General features: G+C 38.8%; 1 protein-coding gene across 8 annotated transcripts in view; it reads right to left on the reverse strand.

Moving 5' to 3' along the window:
- Positions 1-3,046: 3,046 nt before the first annotated feature.
- The window catches only part of RNASE9 (ribonuclease A family member 9 (inactive)), a 51,541-nt gene continuing 33,552 nt past the window's right edge, over positions 3,047-21,035 (reverse strand). For 4 of the 8 annotated variants that reach the window (XM_047861530.1, XM_047861534.1, XM_047861531.1 and 1 more), the window contains 3 exons: positions 9,288-9,445; positions 5,665-5,791; positions 3,047-4,031 (listed from right to left, as the gene is read on the reverse strand). In XM_047861530.1, the coding sequence (XP_047717486.1) occupies positions 3,411-4,016 (606 nt within the window). In that variant the 5' untranslated portion in view covers positions 4,017-4,031; positions 5,665-5,791; positions 9,288-9,445 and the 3' untranslated portion in view covers positions 3,047-3,410. Of the gene's footprint in view, positions 4,032-5,664; positions 5,792-9,073; positions 9,176-9,287; positions 9,446-9,697; positions 9,719-9,874; positions 9,918-21,035 lie in introns of those variants that run through there. The other 4 variants (XM_047861532.1, XM_047861536.1, XM_047861535.1 and 1 more) reach the window with 4 other exon arrangements.

Here is a 21,035-nt window from a genome sequence, read left to right on the forward strand (position 1 = left end):
GACACAGGGTTATGGTGACCAACAATGAACAAGTACATGAAAACACTTTGAAATCTTTATATTATAGAGCATATACAGTGTGAGGTATTATGACTGCTATATACATTATAATTGAAAAACCGTTCTTGTATGCTTCAAGTCAACCAGAAATACGAATTCAACTTCGCACAAAAGTATGCAGGGGTAAATGGATAGGGTTCAACTAGGCATCATCAGTTTTCTTCAGTAAGGAGCAGGATAGGGATAGCGACAAGCTTTGGTTCTATACTCCCCCTAATGTTGTTGGAGAATGTTGTGCTAGAATAGAAGATATGGAACTACCGTGCTCTCTGCGTATTGGATTCTACTCTTCCACTCTTATTCAATAACATTATGTGCATCATAAATTTTCTAAAGACAATACCGATTAGGGTTTATTTTGGTTAGGAAACAAACACAATTTTTTTTTCTTACTGTTACAAATGTGGTGGCCTACATTCCTTCACTGAATAATTAAAATTTAAAATTAATGTTGTATCACCACTTCACACCTATTAGGATTGCTATTATTAAAAAAAAGAAAGAAAGAAACTGACAAGTTTTGGTGAAGATAAGATTGGAGAAAATGAAAACTTAGTGCGCTGCTAGTGGGATGTCAAATGGTGTAGCTGCTATGGAAAAGAGTGTGGTGGTTTCTCAAAAAATTAAAAATAGAATTACTATATTATCCAGCAATTTAATTTCCGGTAATAGACCCAAAAGAATAGAAAGCAAAGGCTCAAACAGATATTTGTACATGCTTGCTCAAAACAGCATTGTTCACAATAGCCAAAAAGTAGAAGCAACCCAAGTAAGTGTTCATTGATGGATGAATGGATAAACAACCTGTAGTGTCTACATTCAATGGAATACTATTCAACCTTAAAAAGGAAACAACTTCTGACACATGCTAAAATATAGATGAATCCTGAAGACATGGAATAAGACAGTCACAGAAGGACAAATACTGTATGGTTCTACTCATATGGGGTATCTAGAATAGTCAAATTCATAAGAGACAAAGTGGAATGGGGGTTGCCTGCGGCTGAGAGGAGGGGTAAATGGGGGAGTCATTGTTTAACATACACAGAGTTTTGCTTTGCAAGATGAAAATTTTCTGGAGCTGGCTGGTGTGATGGTTGCACAACAGTGTGAATGCACTTACTGCCACTGAAGTATACACTTAAAAATGGCTAAAGAAGGGGCGCCTGGACGGCTCGGTTGGTTAAGTGTCTGACTTTGGCTCAGGTCATGATCTCACGGTTCCTGAGTTTAAGTCCTGCATGGAGCTCTCCACTCCCAGCACAGGCCCGCTTCAGATCCTCTGTGTCCTTCTCTCTCTGCCCCTCTGCTGCTCATGATCTCTCTCTCAAAAATAAGTACTTTTTAAAAAAGTGGCTTAAGTAGTAAATTTTGTGCTATGTATATTTTATAACAATTAAAAAATTAATGTTGCATCAACTCAAGGGATTCTAACATAAAGAATAAATTGTGATATGAGTCAAGGTTATGGACAATATTCATCTTATTAATTTGGTATTAAGGAAGAGAGAATGCTAATGGAGACAGGATGATAATCTTTTGAAATCATACAATGGGTAAAGCTAAAAATTAGTTTTGATATATCTTAAAGAATCTCATGGATTGAGGCCAGGACCTGGATTTTTTTATGCATTATTAGATAAAAAGAACAATCTGTATAAATAATCTTTGTTCTATTTCCATGTCTCTAATGTGTATGGATCAGATCATTTATCTGGAGAGAAGGAGATATGTTATGGTCATTTCCTGCCTTATTTACTGTACTATACCATACTCTCACAAATATATTATATGTTGGATAATCCCAAGATAGGTGAAATGAGCATGTCCCAGATGAGATGGTCCATAGCACGTACTCATGCTAGCCTATATGCAGAACTTCTTCAGCTGAAGGTTGACTTTTAGAGATGGAGATTTCTAAAGTTTGATGGGATCCTCATTCACTCAGACATTACGATTAAAAGCCACAAGTCTCCATGTGAACAGTGGTTCTCCCTTAGTCACTGAAATGGGATCTGAATCTTTGTCCCTAGACCCTTATTTGCATCAACTAATTGATAAAGTAGGATCTTAGCTCTGAGTCTGAAGACAAGAATAAGGACTGGGGAAGAAATAAGTGGATTGGATTTCATTACGATGTGCAAAAGTAACAGACACTCTCCCTACCATCTCCCTTCACTCCTTCTTATCCCATTTGCCTTAAGTTATTGAAAATAATAACAAAAAGATATTAAGGGGGGGCTGGGTGGTTCAGTCAATTAAGCATCCAACATTTGATTTTGGCTCAGGTCAGAATCTCATAGTTTGTGAGATTGAGCCCCGCCTCGGGTTCCACACTTACAGCTCGGAGCCTGCTTGGGATTCTCTCTCTCCCTGTCTCTCTTCCCCTCTCCCATTCTCTCTCTCTCTCTCTCTCTCTCTCTCTCTCTCTCTCTCAAAATAAATAAACAAACTTTAAAAAAGATGTTAAGAGATTTCACAAAGGGAGAGAAATTATTACCTGAACTGGACAAATAGATTTCCTTCATCATACAGATTCTCCAGCCTTTTTTGGAAGTGGTGTATTCTCAAATGAAGCCACATCTACTGGCAAGCCAGGAAAAGGATTGTGAATAAATGTGACTGCCAGAAAGTGAGGAATTTTTTGTAGTTTTGTGAACAGTGTTGCTGCCTAAGCTAAAGCAAAGGTGTGGGAATTTACAAAAATACTATTGGACACTTGAAAAGTACCTCGGGGAGCTTGCCATCCTGAATATTTCAGTATTTATCCTGAGATGTCTCTATTAGAATCTACACCTTTATGTTTTTGTTGAGTATTTTGTTGTGTGGAAAGAACAGAATGGGTGAAATATCTACAAATATAGCACTGGAAAGTTTAATTGCACAATTTCTTGAGAAGCTTTAGGTTCTTTTTCTTTCAAATTACATCACAGAGAAAAGTAATTCCCAACCCAGAAACCCCACATAACCATACCAGAGACACTTCACTAGGTCAATGCACTTTATTATTTCTACTGAGCTAGAGATGTACATGAAGACAACATAGGAGCACACTCCAGATAACCATTTCCTGTCCCTCTTGGAGCCAGCCACCCTTTCCCTTCAGGCATTCACCCTCCAAACACATCCAAAACGTGCTAAATGACGGACCTGTTTGAAGCCACATCTCAGAGCACCGTCTGTGAACTTAGCCCACATTGTTTGCATGTTGTCAGGAGAAGAAGGGAAGAAGGTGGATGATTAAAATTGATAGTATCAACGTTACCGTTCTCAATTTTGAACTGTAAGGATCCATATGGCGAGCGATGTGTCCTACTCTTGACTTCTTAGAGAATACTCTTTTAGAAGGGTCACTGGAAGTAACCGTGGAGGACATGTTTCTCCTTGATAGTATCATTTATCTCCATAATATCATTTATGTAAGCAGGGATAACTTCTTGAATATCATTTTGCCATCGACAAGTCATAAGGACCTGTCCCTGCCTGTAAGAAGATTCATAGACACAGTCTGTCATTACCACTCCTTCGATTAAATTACAGTACACTCCTTTTATTGATTGCCTGCTCCTGTGACATCTCTTCACCCCATTCTTACAAGACACAAACAGGTTGTTACAGATGTCTTGCAGTTCCTCAAATGATATCTGGAGGAAGAAATGTTCTTTTACACAACGGAATCTGTTGTGGACATTTTTCATCTTTATTTCATCAGTGCAGTAGTTGGAATCAGTTAAGGGTCTTCCCGGATCAATAATGGTGCGCCTTTTGAAAACATCCTTAGGGGTTGGTAGGGTAGGTCCTGTGCTGCGCATTTCCTCCAAATAATCTTCAAATTGCTCTATCTCTTCCGCTGACAACGGAACATATTTGTGCAAGATTTTCAACTGCAGTGGCTGCAGTAGCAGGAGCAGCAGGAGCAGCAGAGTGAGGGGCCGCAGGGTGATCAGAGTCCACATGCTTTCCAGGGGGGACTACGAAAGATAAGGGGATGTGAGCCATTTCCATACTGTGCCCACTTCTATTCCTGTGCTGGGCAACATTCCTTTCTGCCACTTACCGCCGTTCTGAGCTCGAAGACTTTGGGCAGTATTCAAATTGACAATTCAGAATATATTTAACCATTTCTGAAGTATGGACTAAAAAGTAACCTTCCTAGGCCTGTACTCAGTCGGGAAGACTGTCGATATGAAAGGAAAAGGTGAAGGAAGGAGGGAGAGAAAAGGAGAGAGAGCGGTGAGCAAACAAGGAAGGATGAGGAAGAGAGAAAAGGAGAGATGGAGGGCAGAAGGGAAGGAGAGAGGAGGTCAAGACAGCAGTGGGGAGAGGGGAGAGAGAGAGAGACAGACAGACAGATAGACAGACAGGCAGAGAAGAGGCTCCCACCATCTGGAACAAATGCACCTGTTCTCTTCTTAGGAGTTGTGAACTCACACCGTAGAGAGCTGTAAGTGATCCTCCCTCCCCTCTGCCTGCTGCTTTGAGGAAAATTCTTCATCTTATGACTTCTCCTCTTGCTCATCTCAGACCATAGACGCCCTGGGAGAAGGGATCAAGCAAGGTACATGGGGTCGGGTGAACACCATCTGCTTTTCTTTGTGAATATGCTTTCAGCACGACCTCCTTGCCTGGAGCTGCTCGGTCCATTTTGTAGCCTCTTCTGCCTCCTGTTACCACTCAGAATGGCTCTGCCACCAAGGGGCATCACTTACCTTGTGGGGGTGTTTTTTTATCCTATTTTTTTCTTCTCTTAGATAGACTTCATGGTTCCTGCTGTGATCAGGTTTCGCATCCCTAAACTCTCTCCACCCTGTGAGCCTGTCTGCAGAGTTACGGTAACCTCATCAGGAGATATTTCAGTCCTTACTTTCCTCGATGTCAGTGCATCCGCCTGTCTATTCACCCCACAGCAGGCTGCACCAAAATCCCCCAGTACTTTATTTATTTATTTATTTATTTATTTATTTATTTATTTATTTTAAGTTTATTTATTTTTGAGAGAGAGAGTGTGAACAGGGGAGGGGCAGAGAGAAAGGGAGAGTGAGAGAATCTCAAGCAGGCTCCTCACTGTAAGTGCAGAGCCTGATGCAGGGCTCGAATTCACAAACCCTGAGATCAAGACTGGAGCTGAAATCACGACTTGGATGCTTAACCAACTGACGCATCCAGGCACCCCAATACCCCCCAGTACTTTAAATACACGTGAGCAAGTGTCTCTGCAACACAAATGCGTAAAACTGAGATGAGTTACATTATTTAAAAAATTCTTCTACCTTAAAAAGAAATGAAAATGTTTAATTTGGTACATACTAATGAAGCACATTATTACTAAGCTTTGTGGTTGTTATGTTAAATAATTATTTTAAAACTTTCCTTGCAAGAGTCTGAACAGTAGTAACATGTGTTACAGGAATTGTGCCCAACAGCTAGATACCAGGGGACAGACTACCCTTTAGTACAAAGTGTCATCTCTCACAGAGAACTCCTGGGCCTATCTATCATTTTCCATTTCTACTCCAAATCTGGCTGTTAATCAATTCTCCAAGGAGACTTCCCAGACAAAGGCAAGTGCTTTAGGTACACTGGAGAACAGGCTTCCAGGCCTACCTGTGCCTGGAGTCTCTTGACCTTGTTCAGTCCTTGTGGTGACTATGCTTCAGAGAATGGATGCCTCAGGGCTGGGCTGCAGAGATCCTGATATTAGGGGAATTGGCCTCCCCTTAGAGCACAGGAGCTTGGAGTAGAAAGGGAGAAAAACAGCTGTGAGCAGCTGAAATAAATACATAAGTAATATGTAAAATAATATTAATTTGTACATAAATAAATATATATACAAATAATAAATAATAATGGCTAACACAACAAGCAATGATGTACAAAGCACTATCTATACATTACCATCTTCATCATCCAAACAGCCTTATGATGTTTTCTAGTATTGTTTTTGTCTTCATTGTAATCAGCATTTCTTTGTGAAAGGAGGTTGCTTAAAATCTTACACTGGGCCTGGCAAAACCCTGGTTCATGCTCAGGTCACAAGTCTGTCTGACATCTACGATTCGATTCTTCACTGCTATTTTGTGGCCCTTATCAGTCTAGTTTCCCTTCCTGAGGCCAACCTGTGCTTCCTTCTCTAGGCTGTCTTTGTAACTCTGTCAGAAGAAACTAACAGAAACACAGAGATCACAAAAGTGGCAAGAACCAGGGGCGCCTGAGTGGCTCCGTCGGTGGAGCGTCTGACTCTTGTTCTCAGGTCTTCATCTCAGGGTCGTGAGTTCAAGCTCCACATTGGGCTCTGTGATGGGTGTGGAGCCTACTAAAAAAAAAAATAAGTGGGGAGGACTAGAATTGTGTTTGAACCACTGGAGTGCTGTAAGAAATTGGCCCACGTGCTGGCCCACGTGCCATGAAGCCTAGCTGAGCTGCTGCAGGAGAGTTTCCTGGGTTTTCTTACTCCACTGTGGCCTTGGCATAAGAGAAGTCTTCCCTTAAGGCAACCTGAGTGATTCTCCAATACTCATAACCCAGAGACTCTGAGCTATGTGGAGATGGAAACAGGTTGGATCTAACCTTTGTATATGTGAGTAGAAAAAGTCAGAGAATGGAGGAGTTAGAGACAGGCAGATGTTGGGGGTGCCTGAGTGGCTCAGTTGGTTAAGCATCTTACTTCAGCTCAGTTCATGATCTCAAGGTTTGTGAGTTCAAACCTGTCATCTGGCTCTTTGCTGTCAGTGCAGAGCCCGCTTCAGATCCTCTGTCTCTCTCTCTCTCTCTCTGCCCCTCCTACTTGCTCTCTCTCTCAAAAATAAATAAACATTTTTTTAAAAAAGGCAGATGTGGGGGGCACATATGAGAAAGTAGAAAGAACAGGAGGATTGAAGGCAGGAGAGCAGAGAATGGGACTGCAAAGAAAAACTGGCCTGCAGTGGTGACGTGAGACTGGGCAGTCTTGGTGTGGCCATAAGCATGAACCCTTCCTCCCACCCCTGCTTCTACACTCTTATCAGACTCCCCTGGGGAGTCTCTTCAGGAGAGTGAGACCATTGTGAAAGTCCAGGGAGCTCAGCACACATTCCCATAAATGAGAACCTGGAGTGTCTGTGGCATCTTGGGCTGCAGAAAACGGAACAGCAGGTGCATGGAGAGCAGAGTTCAGGCTCCTGCTGAGGACATGCCTCAGGGCCTGCCCAGGATACCTCCTTGACTTTTGTACCCTAAACTTCTTAATTTTTTTATTTATGAATTCAGATTGTAGTTTCATACTTGTCAAAATCCTTTCTGACCCCAAAGTATATGCATTTTTGCTTCTATTCTAATGTATTACTTTTATGGATTTTTGAAAAATGTTAAGTCTTTTACCCATCTGGAATTTATTTTGAAGTATAGTGAGAGGTGGGTTTTGTTTTCACATGATTTTTCCATAATCCCGGTACCAATGATTTGGGGTCCCTCATCACTAATTTAAAAGTTAGCTTATATATTAAACAATTCTATTTCTGAACTATCTGTTGTGTTTTGATGATGGTTTTATCTATTCACTTGCCAGTGATATGCTTTTACTTATTTTAATTTTATAAAATATTTTAATATCTAATAAAGCAACTCACATTCATTCTTCTACTTGTTCAAAAGTTAGTACTGAGACAGAACAGAAAGTAGATTAGTGGTTGCTCTGGGGCACAGGGTAGGAATGGGAATTCGCAGTAAATGGGCAAGACAGATAGACAGACAGAGACAGAAACAGAGAACAGAGAACAGATGGATTGAGACATGCTCATGCAATGCTTCTTAAGTTTTTGCCTGGCAACCTCACACAGCAGAACCACCTGGACGCCCTGTGGATTGCAGATTCCCTGGGTTTTCCTCAAACCTCATTAATCAGAACCTCTGTGAATGGGCCCATATATCTGCACTATAAACAAGTTCACAAGGTGAGTCTTAGCCCACTAAAGTTTGAGAAGGACTGCCTTTGTATACATAAAAATGTAATTTATGACATAGAAAACATCCCAAAATAGTGGGGGAAGTTTTAGACCTTTTCAGTAAATGTTTTTGGGAAAAAATTGAGATGAATTGCTTTCACTGTTTGGCTATAGTGAATAATGCTTCTTTGAACATGGGTGTGCACATATCTGATTGAGTCCCACTTTTCCTCTCCACTTTTAAACGTGCTTGGGAGGGTTAGGGTAACTTATAGGTGTATAGGCAGAGAAGGGCCTGAGAGGGGTTGTCTATCCTGGGCCTTTTCTATTATGCAGGTCTTGAGTCCCTGGTCACAATTAAAAAAAATAAAATAAAAGAGTAAGATGGGTCAAAGTCTCCCCAGGGAGACAAATACATATTTCAGAGAGATTATTAGGTTGTATTTTAAAAGTAAATCATTTTTAAAATGCAAGACTTTTAACAGACCTTACAATAAGGCATCAAAGGATTATGATTGTGTAATAGTTATATAGCTCAATCACAAAAGGAAAAATTAAAATTGTATCTTACAAATTGGTAACAATTACAATACCTCATAAACTCAATGCTGGTGAGTGAGATAAGGTGGGCAATCACTCATTTGTGATCACAATGAAAAAGTTGGCAAATATAATAAAAAGCTTTGAAAATCTGATAATATCCCCCCACTTTTAATAGCTAAGATTCTAAGCAGCAATAGTTTATATAGAAATATGGACAGTAAGCTTTACTTAATAAAGACAAAAATTTGAAATTTGAAAACATAAATATCCAAAAATTTGAGGAAAGGTTAAATTGAGTCTGATATGTTCATAAATATGGTAAAAACAATAATAACCACTGTAGTAAAAGCTAATATTTGAGATAGTATTCTGTAGTCAGAGAATTATATATTATAGAATAGATTGTTTTCCAGAATTTACAAATAAATTAACCAATGAAAATTTTAAAATATGAAATATATTTAATATTATAGTAGTAGGATTATCTGGTCACAAGTGATAGAAGTACCAAACAAATTAACTTAAACACAAGAGGAACTATATTGACTCACAGAAAACAAGTCCAAGAGGCACAGCAGGATGAAGAAATTAAATCTTTCACTGCACTCTTATTTTCTCTCTCTTCCACCACTAACTTCATTCTCATGCAGGGTCTCTCAATGTAATGGCAGAGAAAATCATTGTTACCTTTATAGCCTATATTTAAGGTCACAGTAGGAAGTGTCATCCTCTCCCACTTTCATCCAATATAGAAAATAACTTTACCGATTGGCCTTGTTTCTGTCACATGCGTAAATCCAGGATTGTGAGGTCTTCTGATTGGTCAACCTGTAACACATGTCCTCCTCGGGGAAGTAAAGGCAAAACCACACCATTAAAATTCCAGCAGAATTCCAGTTGCTGACCGAAGGAAGGGTTGTTACCTACGAAACAAGAAAGGGATGGAGACCAGTGGCAAATGTCCATTACAAATGGCTGGGCAAAAAATAAAACATTGAACTGCATCTACAACATGATCCCAATTAATGGAAATATAGATTATGTGGTGGGGGTGGAGGAACCAAAACAAAACCTCAATAAACTGTTATTTCTGAATGGTTGATTTCTTATTGTTGTCTTTAAAGCTATCTATTTTTCAAATTTAAAATAAATTAGTTCTAAGAAATGTCACTTACGAAATGGATTTTTAAGATCTGGTTTTGGACGTGTTCTTAAATATGAAGTGCCAATTTCTCAGACTGCCACATTTGGTATCAGTTAACTTCCACTTTTGCTCAGTAGCAGGAAGAGTCAGTTCCTAAGTTTGAGTGGTTAAGCAAAGATAAAAACTCAGTCTTTAGAGTTAGACTTACCTTTATGAGTAAATCCCAGAGTACCTCTTCGTTGAATTCCATAAGAAAAATCTAGGTTTTAGCTAACCTCAAATTTAGACTCTGTTTAAACATTTTGAGGCAATATTTATGCTTCTGACCTTTACACCCCTAGCCAAACTGAGAATGGTGTCAGGTTGAGAAAATCTAGAGAAAAATGTGATTTTTGTAGGTCCTAAGAGGATCCGTGACTTCCCTGAAATGCACATCTTTTGTTCAAGACATTTACTAGGGTCCAGGCCCTAGTAAAGACCTGAATATTTGCGCTCACAGAGGGAGAATACAGAAAGGAACTGACTTTTCCTGATGCAAAAGTGGAAGTTAACTGATATCAAATGTGACAGTTTGAGATACTGGCGCTTCATATTTAAGAACATGTGTCCAAAACCAGATCTTAATAGACGTACACAAAATAATAGTTACTCAATAATTGAAAATCAATCTTCACAGCACAAATATAGAGTAATTTTGACATCTTATATTGCAAAAATGGAGTCAAGCCAGCTCCGGGATGACAAAAATCTCTTCATATTTGCAGTTTCCTGCAAGTTTATATTTATGTATGCCTTAATTCGCTTTTTTATTGTATGATTGTATATAAAAATTTTTTTTTGAGATTTGTTACATTGATATCTGCTATTTTTTTTTCTGTAATGTCAGTGTGAGCTTAGCAGGTACAGACTAAGATATCGTCACTGATATGGCTTGATCTCATAATTTGGTCCTTCTCAGTGATCAGAAATAACAGGAAAATAGAAGCATAGAATATATTAGGATAGAATATTTCATAGATTTTGCCAGGGAAAAGGAAAATAAAGCCCAGTGAGACAGTGGGTTCTATATCAAGAAAAAATAGGGGAACCTGTCTGGCTCAGTCAGTGGAGCATGTGACTCTTGACCTTGGGGTTATGGGTTTGAGCCCTGCATTGGGTGTAGAGATTATAAGAAAGAAAGAAAGAAAGAAAGAAAGAAAGAAAGAAAGAAAGAAAGAAAGAAAGAAAAAATAACAGATTTCAGTGTTCACACCCACCCACCCATACACACACAAACACATTCTTCCATGTATGATGGACTAGAGGTCAAAGTAATATTTTTAAAACAACATTAAGGATATTATAATGATACAAGTATATATAGTAGAATATTTTTCACAATTTTGGAGCTAGTGAAGGATGTCTTTCTTAAACCAAACAAGAGCACAGCCACTAAGAAAATTATTGAATTATTGAAAAACTTGATTACATATGCATAGACTGAATTACATACCTGTATACATGAGTACAAAGAAAATCTGACCCCAAGACAAATAACATGACAATGATCTCTAATAGAAGACACCAAAAAAATGAACTTCAAAAACCAGCAACAGCTTGGGAAAAAAAATGTTTTGGGGGTGCCTGGGTGGCTCTGGTTAAGTGTCCAACTTCAGCTCAGGTCATGATCTCACGGTTAGTTACTGGGTTCCAGCCCCGTGTTGGGCTCTGTGCTGACAGCTCAGAGCCTGGAGCTGCTTCAGATTCTGTGTCTCCATCTCTCTCTTTGCTCATCCACTGCTAGTGCTCTGCTCTCTCTCTGCCTCTCAAAAATAGATAAAAAATGTTCAAAAAAAATTTTTAAGTGCTTTGAAAATGTGATCAGTGTGAAAGTGCTTCTCAAACTCAGGTGTAAGAAAAGTATGAATTTCTTTTCTCAATCCATTGTATCTGCACCAAAACCCTAGCTCTTAAGGGTGGCAGCACAATTTACCTCTGTTACAAAACAGAAAGTTACAGTTTTGTACATGAGTGTTGATCATCATAGTTTCATAGTTTCTCTTTCTGTTATCATCATAGTTTCTCTTTCTGTTATCAGTTGTCTTAATATGAAACATAGGGTTGTTTTTTCCTCCCCTTTTAAACAACTAACATTTTTGAAACTTAACACAAAAGCCATTGACATCCCTTTGAGCTACCAAAGAATTTGGTAAAGAATTTATTGTGCTGTAAAGAATTTCTCTCTTTCCCAATATTCTACAGCAGTAAAAGCAAAATGCTCATCTATGCCTTCACAAAGTATTCTTATTTCCTATGAGATCTTCATCAAACTCCTATATTTCTTAGCTTTTGCATCATTAACTCATTATGAGTGCAACTCTGCCATGATATATCTACCTTCTCACTAGAAAAGCAAGGAGAGGTGGTTTATCTCCAAAAATTTTAAGGAGCCTGTTTAGACAAACACACTTTAAACTTGTTTTGTTTTTTTTTTAAGATTTTATTTTCAAGCAATCTCCACACCCAACCAACGTGGGGCCCAAACCTACAAACCTGAGATTAAGAGTTGCAGGATCCACCGACTGAGCCAGCCAGGCTCCCCTAGACTTGGTTTTATTTATTTATTTATTTTAATTTTAATTTTTTTAAATGTTTATTTATTTTTGATAGAGACAGAGCACACGTGTTGGAGGGGCAGAGAGAGATGGAAATGGAAACCGAAGCAGGCTCCAGGCTCTGAGCTGTCAGCACAGAGCCCAACGCAGGACTAGAACTCACCAGCCGTGAGATCATGACCTGAGCTGAAGTCAGATGGTTAACTGACTGAGCGACCCAGGCACCCCTAATTTTTGTGGTTTTTTTAACATATAGGTTTTTAAAAATTTTTTTAATTTATTAACTTAGAGAGAGAGACAGAGAGAGTGAGAGGGAGAGGAGCAGAGAGAGAGGGAAAGAATCCCAAACCAACTCCACGCTGTCAGCACAGAGTCCAACATGGGGCTTGAACTCGTGAACCATGAGATCATGACCTGAGCTAAAACCAAGAATCAGACACTTAACTGACTGAGCCACCCAGACACCCCCAGATTTGGTTTTAAAATGAAAGCATACATAAGGATGAATATAATCTTCTAGTCAAGATGGAATAACACGGACCTGATTTACCCTCCCACCTGAAACAATTTTTAAAACTGATAAAATGCTGGAAAAATTAGTTTCAAGACACTAACATGAGACAACCAAACACACTGATCTTTGAGATACAGGAAACTAACAAGGTGAGTCCTACAATTTGCCTGGCTTACTGCCTGGAGAGAGATTTCAGGCACAAGTGAAGGGTTGGCAAACAGGAAGAGCCTGAAAACTACAGGAGATGAGGAGGAGGAATTGAGGAAACAAGGAGGCCAAGAAACTTGAGACCACAGGACACAGTACTAGAAAGGAAAGAACTGCCTTGAACAGAAATGTGGAGATCTGCACAGGGTTCCTTTCAAGTATGCAGCAGAGTACTGTTTATCATGAGTGTGGGAGAAAACCACCTGAGGCTGGGGAAAGAATTATCTAAAAGGATCAGAGAAGATAGTGCCTAATCCCATAACCAGGCTGGAAAAAGTCAAGATGCATGGGATATTAGGTAGAGTACTCAGGAAGGTCTTGCCTCAGTAATGGGCAATAATTAGCCTTAGGCTGCAACTGCTCTGTACCCGTCTAACAAATCAAAAGGATCGAGTGGTTCCGAATAGCTTATGTGCATCCCAGAAAATAGTTCAAGAAAATTTATAGGAATGCAAAAATATCCTTACCTGGTAAACCAACAAGGTAAAATTCACAACATCTGGCATCCAATCAAAAATAGCTAAGCCTGGGGGCACCTGGGTGACCCAGTAGGTTAGGCGTCCGACTCCTGGTTTCCGCTCAGGTCATGATCTCACAGTTCATGGGATTGAGCCCTGAGTCAGGCTCCATGCTGATGGAATAGAGCCTGCTTGGGATTCTCTCTCTCCCTCTCTCTCTCTCTGCCCCTTCCCCACTCACACACACTGTCTATCTCTCAAAATAAATAAATAAAAACTTTTAGAAAATTACTAAAAAAGGAAGCAGATAAACAAAAACCATACTGAGGAGAATAAGCATTCAATTGCATTTGGCCATAAGAAGGCATAGAATAAAGACATTAAAACTGTTATTATAAGGGGTGGCTCAGTTAGTTAAGCATCTGAGTCTTGATTTTGGCTCAGGTCATGACCTGATGGTTCACAGGTTTGAGCCCCTGTGTTGGGCTCTGTGCTGACAGCTCAGAGCCTGGAGTCTGCTTTGGATTCTGTGTCTCCCACTTTTTGCTCCTCCCCTCCTCATGCTCTCTCAAAAAATAAATAAACATTAAAAAATTTTTAAAATTATTATTATAACTGGATTTCTTCTGTGCAAAAAATTAAGTAGATTCATAGACAATAGAAAAAAACAAATCAAACTTTGAAACTTTTAAAGATAAAAACTAAAATGTGTGACATGAAAAATACACTGGATGAGATTAATGGCAGATTAGATATTGTAGAACAAAGATTAGTGAATCTGAAGGCTATAGAAATGATCCAAATGAAACATCAAACAAGAAAACAAAACAAAGAGTGAAAAGAGCATCAGCAAGCTGTAGAATGAATTCAAGTGACTTCAGATGAGTAATTAGAGTCTCTGAAAAGGAGAAGCAGGGGGATAGAAAAAAAATTAGAAGCAGTAATAGCCAAACACTTTCAAAAGTTGATGGAAAGTATCAATTCACAAATCAAAAAAAGCTCAATGAACTCCAAGCACAAAACGTGAAGAAAACCATACCAAGGTACATCATAACCAAATTGGGAAGAAAACAACCCTGACCTAGTCATGAAAAGAAAACCTTAGAAGCAGCCTCAGAAAAATGGCATGCTAGGATTGGAGAAGCAAAGAGAGGGGTGATGTTAGATTTCTTTTCTGAAATAATGTAAGTAAGAAGAGAGCAGGAAAATATTAAAGTACTCAAAGTAAGAAAGCTGTCAAGGTAGAAATTCTATACCTGGTAAAAATATCTTTAAAAAACGAAGGCAAAATAAAAGCATTCTTAGATTGCAGAGTTTACAAAAAGTCATCACCAGCAAACAGGGAAGGTAAACTGGCAAAGAGAAAATTATACCAATTGGAAATGTGAATCTCCACAAAGGAATGAAGAACACTGTAAATGGTAATTAATTAAATGGGCAAATACATATGATTTTTTTGTTATTATTTTTTAATATTTATTTATTTATTTATTTATTTATTTATTTATTTATTTATTTATTTTTAATGAAATTTATTGACAAATTGGTTTCCATACAACACCCAGTGCTCATCCCAAAAGGTGCCCTCCTCTATACCCATCACCCACCCTCTCCTCCCTCCCACCCCCCATCAACCCTCAGTTTGTTCTCAGTTTTTAACAGTCTCTTATGCGTTGGCTCTCTCCCATTCTAACCTCTTTTTTTTTTTTCCTTCCCCTCCCCCATGGGTTCCTGTTAAGTTTCTCAGGATCCACATAAGAGTGAAACCATATGGTATCTGTCTTTCTCTGTATGGCTTATTTCACTTAACATCACACTCTCCAGTTCCATCCATGTTGCTACAAAAGGCCATATTTCATTTTTTCTCATTGCCACGTAATATTCCATTGTGTATATAAACCACAATTTCTTTATCCATTCATCAGTTGATGGACATTTAGGCTCTTTCCATAATTTGGCTATTGTTGAGAGTGCTGCTATGAACATTGGGGTACAAGTGGCCCTATGCATCAGTGCTCCTGTATCCCTTGGATAAATTCCTAGCAGTGCTATTGCTGGGTCATAGGATAGGTCTATTTTTAATTTTCTGAGGAACCTCCACACTGCTTTCCAGAGTGGCTGCACCAATTTGCATTCCCACCAACAGTGCAAGAGGGTTCCCGTTTCTCCACATCCTCTCCAGCATCTATAGTCTCCTGATTTGTTCATTTTGGCCACTCTGACTGGCATGAGGTGATACCTGAGTGTGGTTTTGATTTGTATTTCCCTGATAAGGAGCGACGCTGAACATCTTTTCATGTGCCTGTTGGCCATCCAGATGTCTTCTTTAGAGAAGTGTCTATTCATGTTTTCTGCCCATTTCTTCACTGGGTTATTTGTTTTTCGGGTGTGGAGTTTGGTGAGCTCTTTATAGATTTTGGATACTAGCCCTTTGTCCGATATGTCATTTGCGAATATCTTTTCCCATTCCGTTGGTTGCCTTTTAGTTTTGTTGGTTGTTTCCTTTGCTGTGCAGAAGCTTTTTATCTTCATAAGATCCCAGTAATTCACTTTTGCTTTTAATTCCCTTGCCTTTGGGGATGTGTCGAGTAAGAGATTGCTACGGCTGAGGTCAGAGAGGTCTTTTCCTGCTTTCTCCTCTAAGGTTTTGATGGTTTCCTGTCTCACATTTAGGTCCTTTATCCATTTTGAGTTTATTTTTGTGAATGGTGTGAGAAAGTGGTCTAGTTTCAACCTTTTGCATGTTGCTGTCCAGTTCTCCCAGCACCATTTGTTAAAGAGGCTGTCTTTTTTCCATTGGATGTTCTTTCCTGCTTTGTCAAAGATGAGTTGGCCATACGTTTGTGGGTCTAGTTCTGGGGTTTCTATTCTATTCCATTGGTCTATGTGTCTGTTTTTGTGCCATGTTATTATTTTTTAATGTTTATTTATTTTTGAGAGAGAGAGATAAAGTGTGAGTGGGGGAAGGGCAGAGAGAGAGGGAGACACAGAATTCGGAAGCAGGCTCCAGGCTCTGAGCTGTTAGCACAGAGCCCGACGTGGGGTTTGAACTCACGAACTATGAGATCATGACCTGAGCCTAAGTCAGACGCTCAACCGACTGAGCCACCCAGGTGCCCTGCTTTTTTTTTTTTTAATTTAAATTTATTTAAAATAAAACAGACTAACCAAAACTAGTAGCAATGTATAATGGGATTTATACCATATTCCAAAGTAAAATGCATGAAAATAGCATAGAATCTGAGAGGAATCCAAGTATACTAGCATAAGGTTTTTATACTGAGTGAAGTAGTACAGTATCAGTTGAAAGTAAGCTATAAGTTATAGATATATACTGTATATCCTAATGAAACCACTGAATTAAAACAAAGATCTGTAGTTAAAAAGTCAACAAAGGAGATAAAAGTGGAATCATAAAAAAATTCATAAATCAAGTGAAGGCCCCAAAATCAGAAAAAGGGAGGAAAAAATGGAAGGGACAAATAGAACTAATAGCAGGAGTTAGACTCCAACTAACTGTATCAATAATCTCATTAAATGTAAATGGTCTTAGCATACCAATTAAAAGCTAATGATAGACTGGGATTTTAAAAAACAAAACAAGATTCATTATATACTGTCTACAAGAAATACACTTTATATGAAGACACATAAAGAAGGTAACAATAAAGGATGTAGAAACATATACCATGCTAGTGTTCATCAAAAGAAAGCTGGAGTGCTATAGTAATATCAGATAAAGCAGATTTCAAAACAAAGAATATTACCAAGGCTAATGAGGGTCGTTTCCAAATATGAGGTTCAATTAATCAACAGGACGTAACAATCCTAAATTTTTATGCCCCTAAAAATTGGTCTTCAAATTACAAGATGCAAATACAGAAAGAACTATAAGGAGAAGTGAAATCCATATATTACAGTTTGAGCTTCCATATCCATTTCTTAATAGCTGATAGGTCAAGTAGGCAGGAAATCAGCAAGAATATTGAGGACTTGAACCAAATTAACAACCAATTTACCCCCAGTTACATTTATAGAACATTCCATACAACAAAAGCAAATACATATTTTTTCAAGCTCCTGCAGAACACTTACCAGGATACACCAAATTTTCTGCCGTGAAACAAGTCTTAATAACCTCAAAAGGATCCAAGTTAAACAAAATATATTCTCTGACATTGGAAGGAAATTATAAATGAATAAGAGAAAGACCTCTCAAAAATCTCAAAATATATGGAAACTAAACAAACCGATTCTAAATAATCCATGGGACAAACAAAAAATCAAAATGGAAATTAGAAAATATTTTGATCTGACTACAGTTGAAAAGAATCACGTAGCATAGCAAAATTTGTGGGATGCTGTTAAAGCAGTATTGAAGAGAAAACTGATAAACACTACACATCCATACTAGATGCAATGCATATATATATATGCATTAAAATATATATGAATGCACATATATGCATTATAATATATATGAATGCACATATATATGCATTACAATATATATGAATGCACATATATGTGCATTATAATATATATGCACTGTAATATATATGAATCCATATATATGCATTGTATACAAATGCACACATATATGCATTATAATATATATACAAATGTACATATATATGCATTATATATATACACACACACACACACACACACACACACACATATATATATATATAAAGGACTTGTATCCAGAATATGCAACAATGAAAATGCAAATAATCCAATAAAAAAAATAGGAAAATGTTTTAACAGGCACTTCAGAAAAGAAGATATATGGATGGCAAACAAATAAGCACATGAAAAAGTTGTTCAATATCCTTAATGTTCAAGGAAATGCTACTTAAAACCATAATGAGATACCACCAGACACCTACTAGAATGGTTACAATGAAATTGGGGCGCCTGGGTGGCGCAGTCGGTTAAGCGTCCGACTTCAGCCAGGTCACGATCTCGCGGTCCGGGAGTTCGAGCCCCGCATCAGGCTCTGGGCTGATGGCTCGGAGCCTGGAGCCTGTTTCCGGTTCTGTGTCTCCCTCTCTCTCTGCCCCTCCCCCGTTCATGCTCTGTCTCTCTCTGTCCCAAAAATAAAATAAAAAAACGTTGAGAAAAAAAAAAAGAAAATGACTGACTTTACCAAGTGTCAGTAAGAATGTTGGTGAACTGGATTTCTCCTAATAGTGCTGGTGACAATATAAAATGATACAAACAAATTTGGAAACAGCTCAGTAGGTTTTTAGAAAGGTAAATACACATCCACCATTTGAGCCAGCCATTCCCCTAGTAGGTTTTACTCCAGAGAAAAAGAAATGTATGGTCACACAAAGACTTTTACATGAACGTTCACAGCAGCTTTATTTGCAATCACCAAAAACTAGAACCAACTCAAATTTCTACCATTAGGTAAATGGATAAATGAATTGTAGTATATCCATTTAATGAAATGCCACCCAGCAAGAAAAAGGAATGAGCTATTGATACACACAACAGCATAGATGAATCTCAAAATAATTAAATTGAGTTAAAGAAGCCAAACAAAAGATAGTACATAGTGTACGATTCCGTTTCTATAAAACTCTAGAAAATGGAAATTAATCTGTAGTGAAAAGAAAGCAGATCAGTGGTTGCTTGGGGATTGGGGGTAGGGAAGGTGAGAAGAAGGAATAACTAAAGGGCATGAAATTTGGTAAATGTTGGATATGATTTAATGGGCATAGACATATGTCAAAACTTACGAAATTAGACAATTCAAATATGTGCAGTTTATCATATGTCAATTACATCTCAATAAAACTGTGTTAAAAAGTTAAAATGTGGGGCACCTGGGTGGCTCAGTCGGTTAAGCATCTGACTTTGGCTCGTGTCATGATCTCCCGGTTTGTGGGTTTGGCCCCACATGGGGCTCTGTGCTGACAGCTCAGAGCCTGGAGTCTGCTTCAAATTCTGTGTCTCCCTCTCTCTCTGCCCCTCCCCTTCTCATGCTCTGTCTCTCTCTCTCTCTCTCTCTCTCTCTCTCTCTCTCTCTCTCAAAAATAAAAACATTAAAAAATTTAAAAAAATAATAAGTTAAAATGTGAAGAAATATAATAAGTCTTAGTGGCGATTGGCTTACCACTTGCCACACCCGTAGAATTCCGTCGCCAGGGAGAAAAAAAACAAAGTCTTGGGCAGAGGCTGCAGTGTTGGAACAAGGATCACCGCATGAAGATGAGAACTATAGTCTGAGGAATCTGGGGACTGATGAAAGAAAAAGATACGACCACAGTGTGGCAGTAGCACACAAGCTTTATCTGGGTGCCGCTTGGCAAGTGGGTGTGTGGGTGAGGTCCCTCGCAGCAGGAGACCACCCAGAGACCACCATCACCATGTGGTGGTGGTGAGGCACCATCCTTAAGGCCAGGGCAGGGAAGCCGGCTGGGTGGGGGTGGGGGGGTGGGGGGGTGGGGGGGGGGGAGGGGGCAAGAAAACTCCCAGGGGAGAGGGAATTAAGAGGGGGGCTTATGTGTCTAAAAGATGGCGCTCTGCAGAATGAAGGGGAGTCTTTGAGCTCCAAAGGGCAGCAGCAGCTTGTGCGTTGTTGTTGTTGTTGCTGCTGTTGTTTTATAGCTAGAGGGCTTATTTTACCCTGTGGCTTGCAGATGTTGGGTGTAGTTTTATTGGTATGCAAAGCATACATGCTCTAAAAGGCAAAAAATATGCTTACCAAGGTGACATTTAAGACAACCAGATGGGTAAAAATTTGAATTTGACACTGGTGACCTTTTAACCCTATGAATCCCACTTGTTATAAAGAAATAAACATAGGGCCTATATACAGTGGCTATGTTTGGTTCATTTATATAATAAGAATCCTCCTGAGAGTGCACAAGAAAAAAAAAATCCACACGCCACCTCTGAACTTAGAATCCAGCCAACTCACATCTCCTCATTTGGGGGCTGTATGAATACTGGGTCACTACTTTCTTCCAGTTGCAGGAAATAAACCATCCCCAAAGATAATTCTCCTTTCTATCCACTTTCAAGGAAATGTACTCTCTTCTTTCACTCTTGGCCATACTTTCTTCATGGGGCCTAACACTCAAATTAATCTCTGGGAGACTAGCACACTCTTCATTACTATTCACTGCTGTTACCTGGCCTGAAATACAAAAGATGTTAATAACCCACAAGGTTTATTTACAAAAACTTGCCTTTTTTGGTAATGGAAAAGAGAAAAGTGATTATATTGGTTTTGTCTCATAGAGAAGGACCAAAAAAAAAAAATAAACAAATAAGTGTCTTAATAAATTATCCTGCCATGTCTGTAGTATATAAAGAAAATTACTTCCTATTTGTTTAAAAGAAAAAAAGCAGCCACCCAACAGAAAATAAGTAGAGTGTTTGTAAATGGCCAGATGTCATCTGAAAAGAATCCCAACTTAAGTAGACATGAACAGATTTATATTTTTAGCAGAAAATTGTGTTTGCACACTAGAGAACGGCTAGGCAGGCACAAGGGTGTGCCAGAAGATAGGCAATTATTGGGAATATCTTAAACAAAAACTGGGCAGAACAGAGGCATCTGCATGGCTCAGTCGGTTA

This window comes from Prionailurus viverrinus, chromosome B3 (genome assembly GCF_022837055.1).
Source record: "Prionailurus viverrinus isolate Anna chromosome B3, UM_Priviv_1.0, whole genome shotgun sequence".
In the NCBI taxonomy this organism is placed as follows: Eukaryota; Metazoa; Chordata; class Mammalia; order Carnivora; family Felidae; genus Prionailurus; species Prionailurus viverrinus.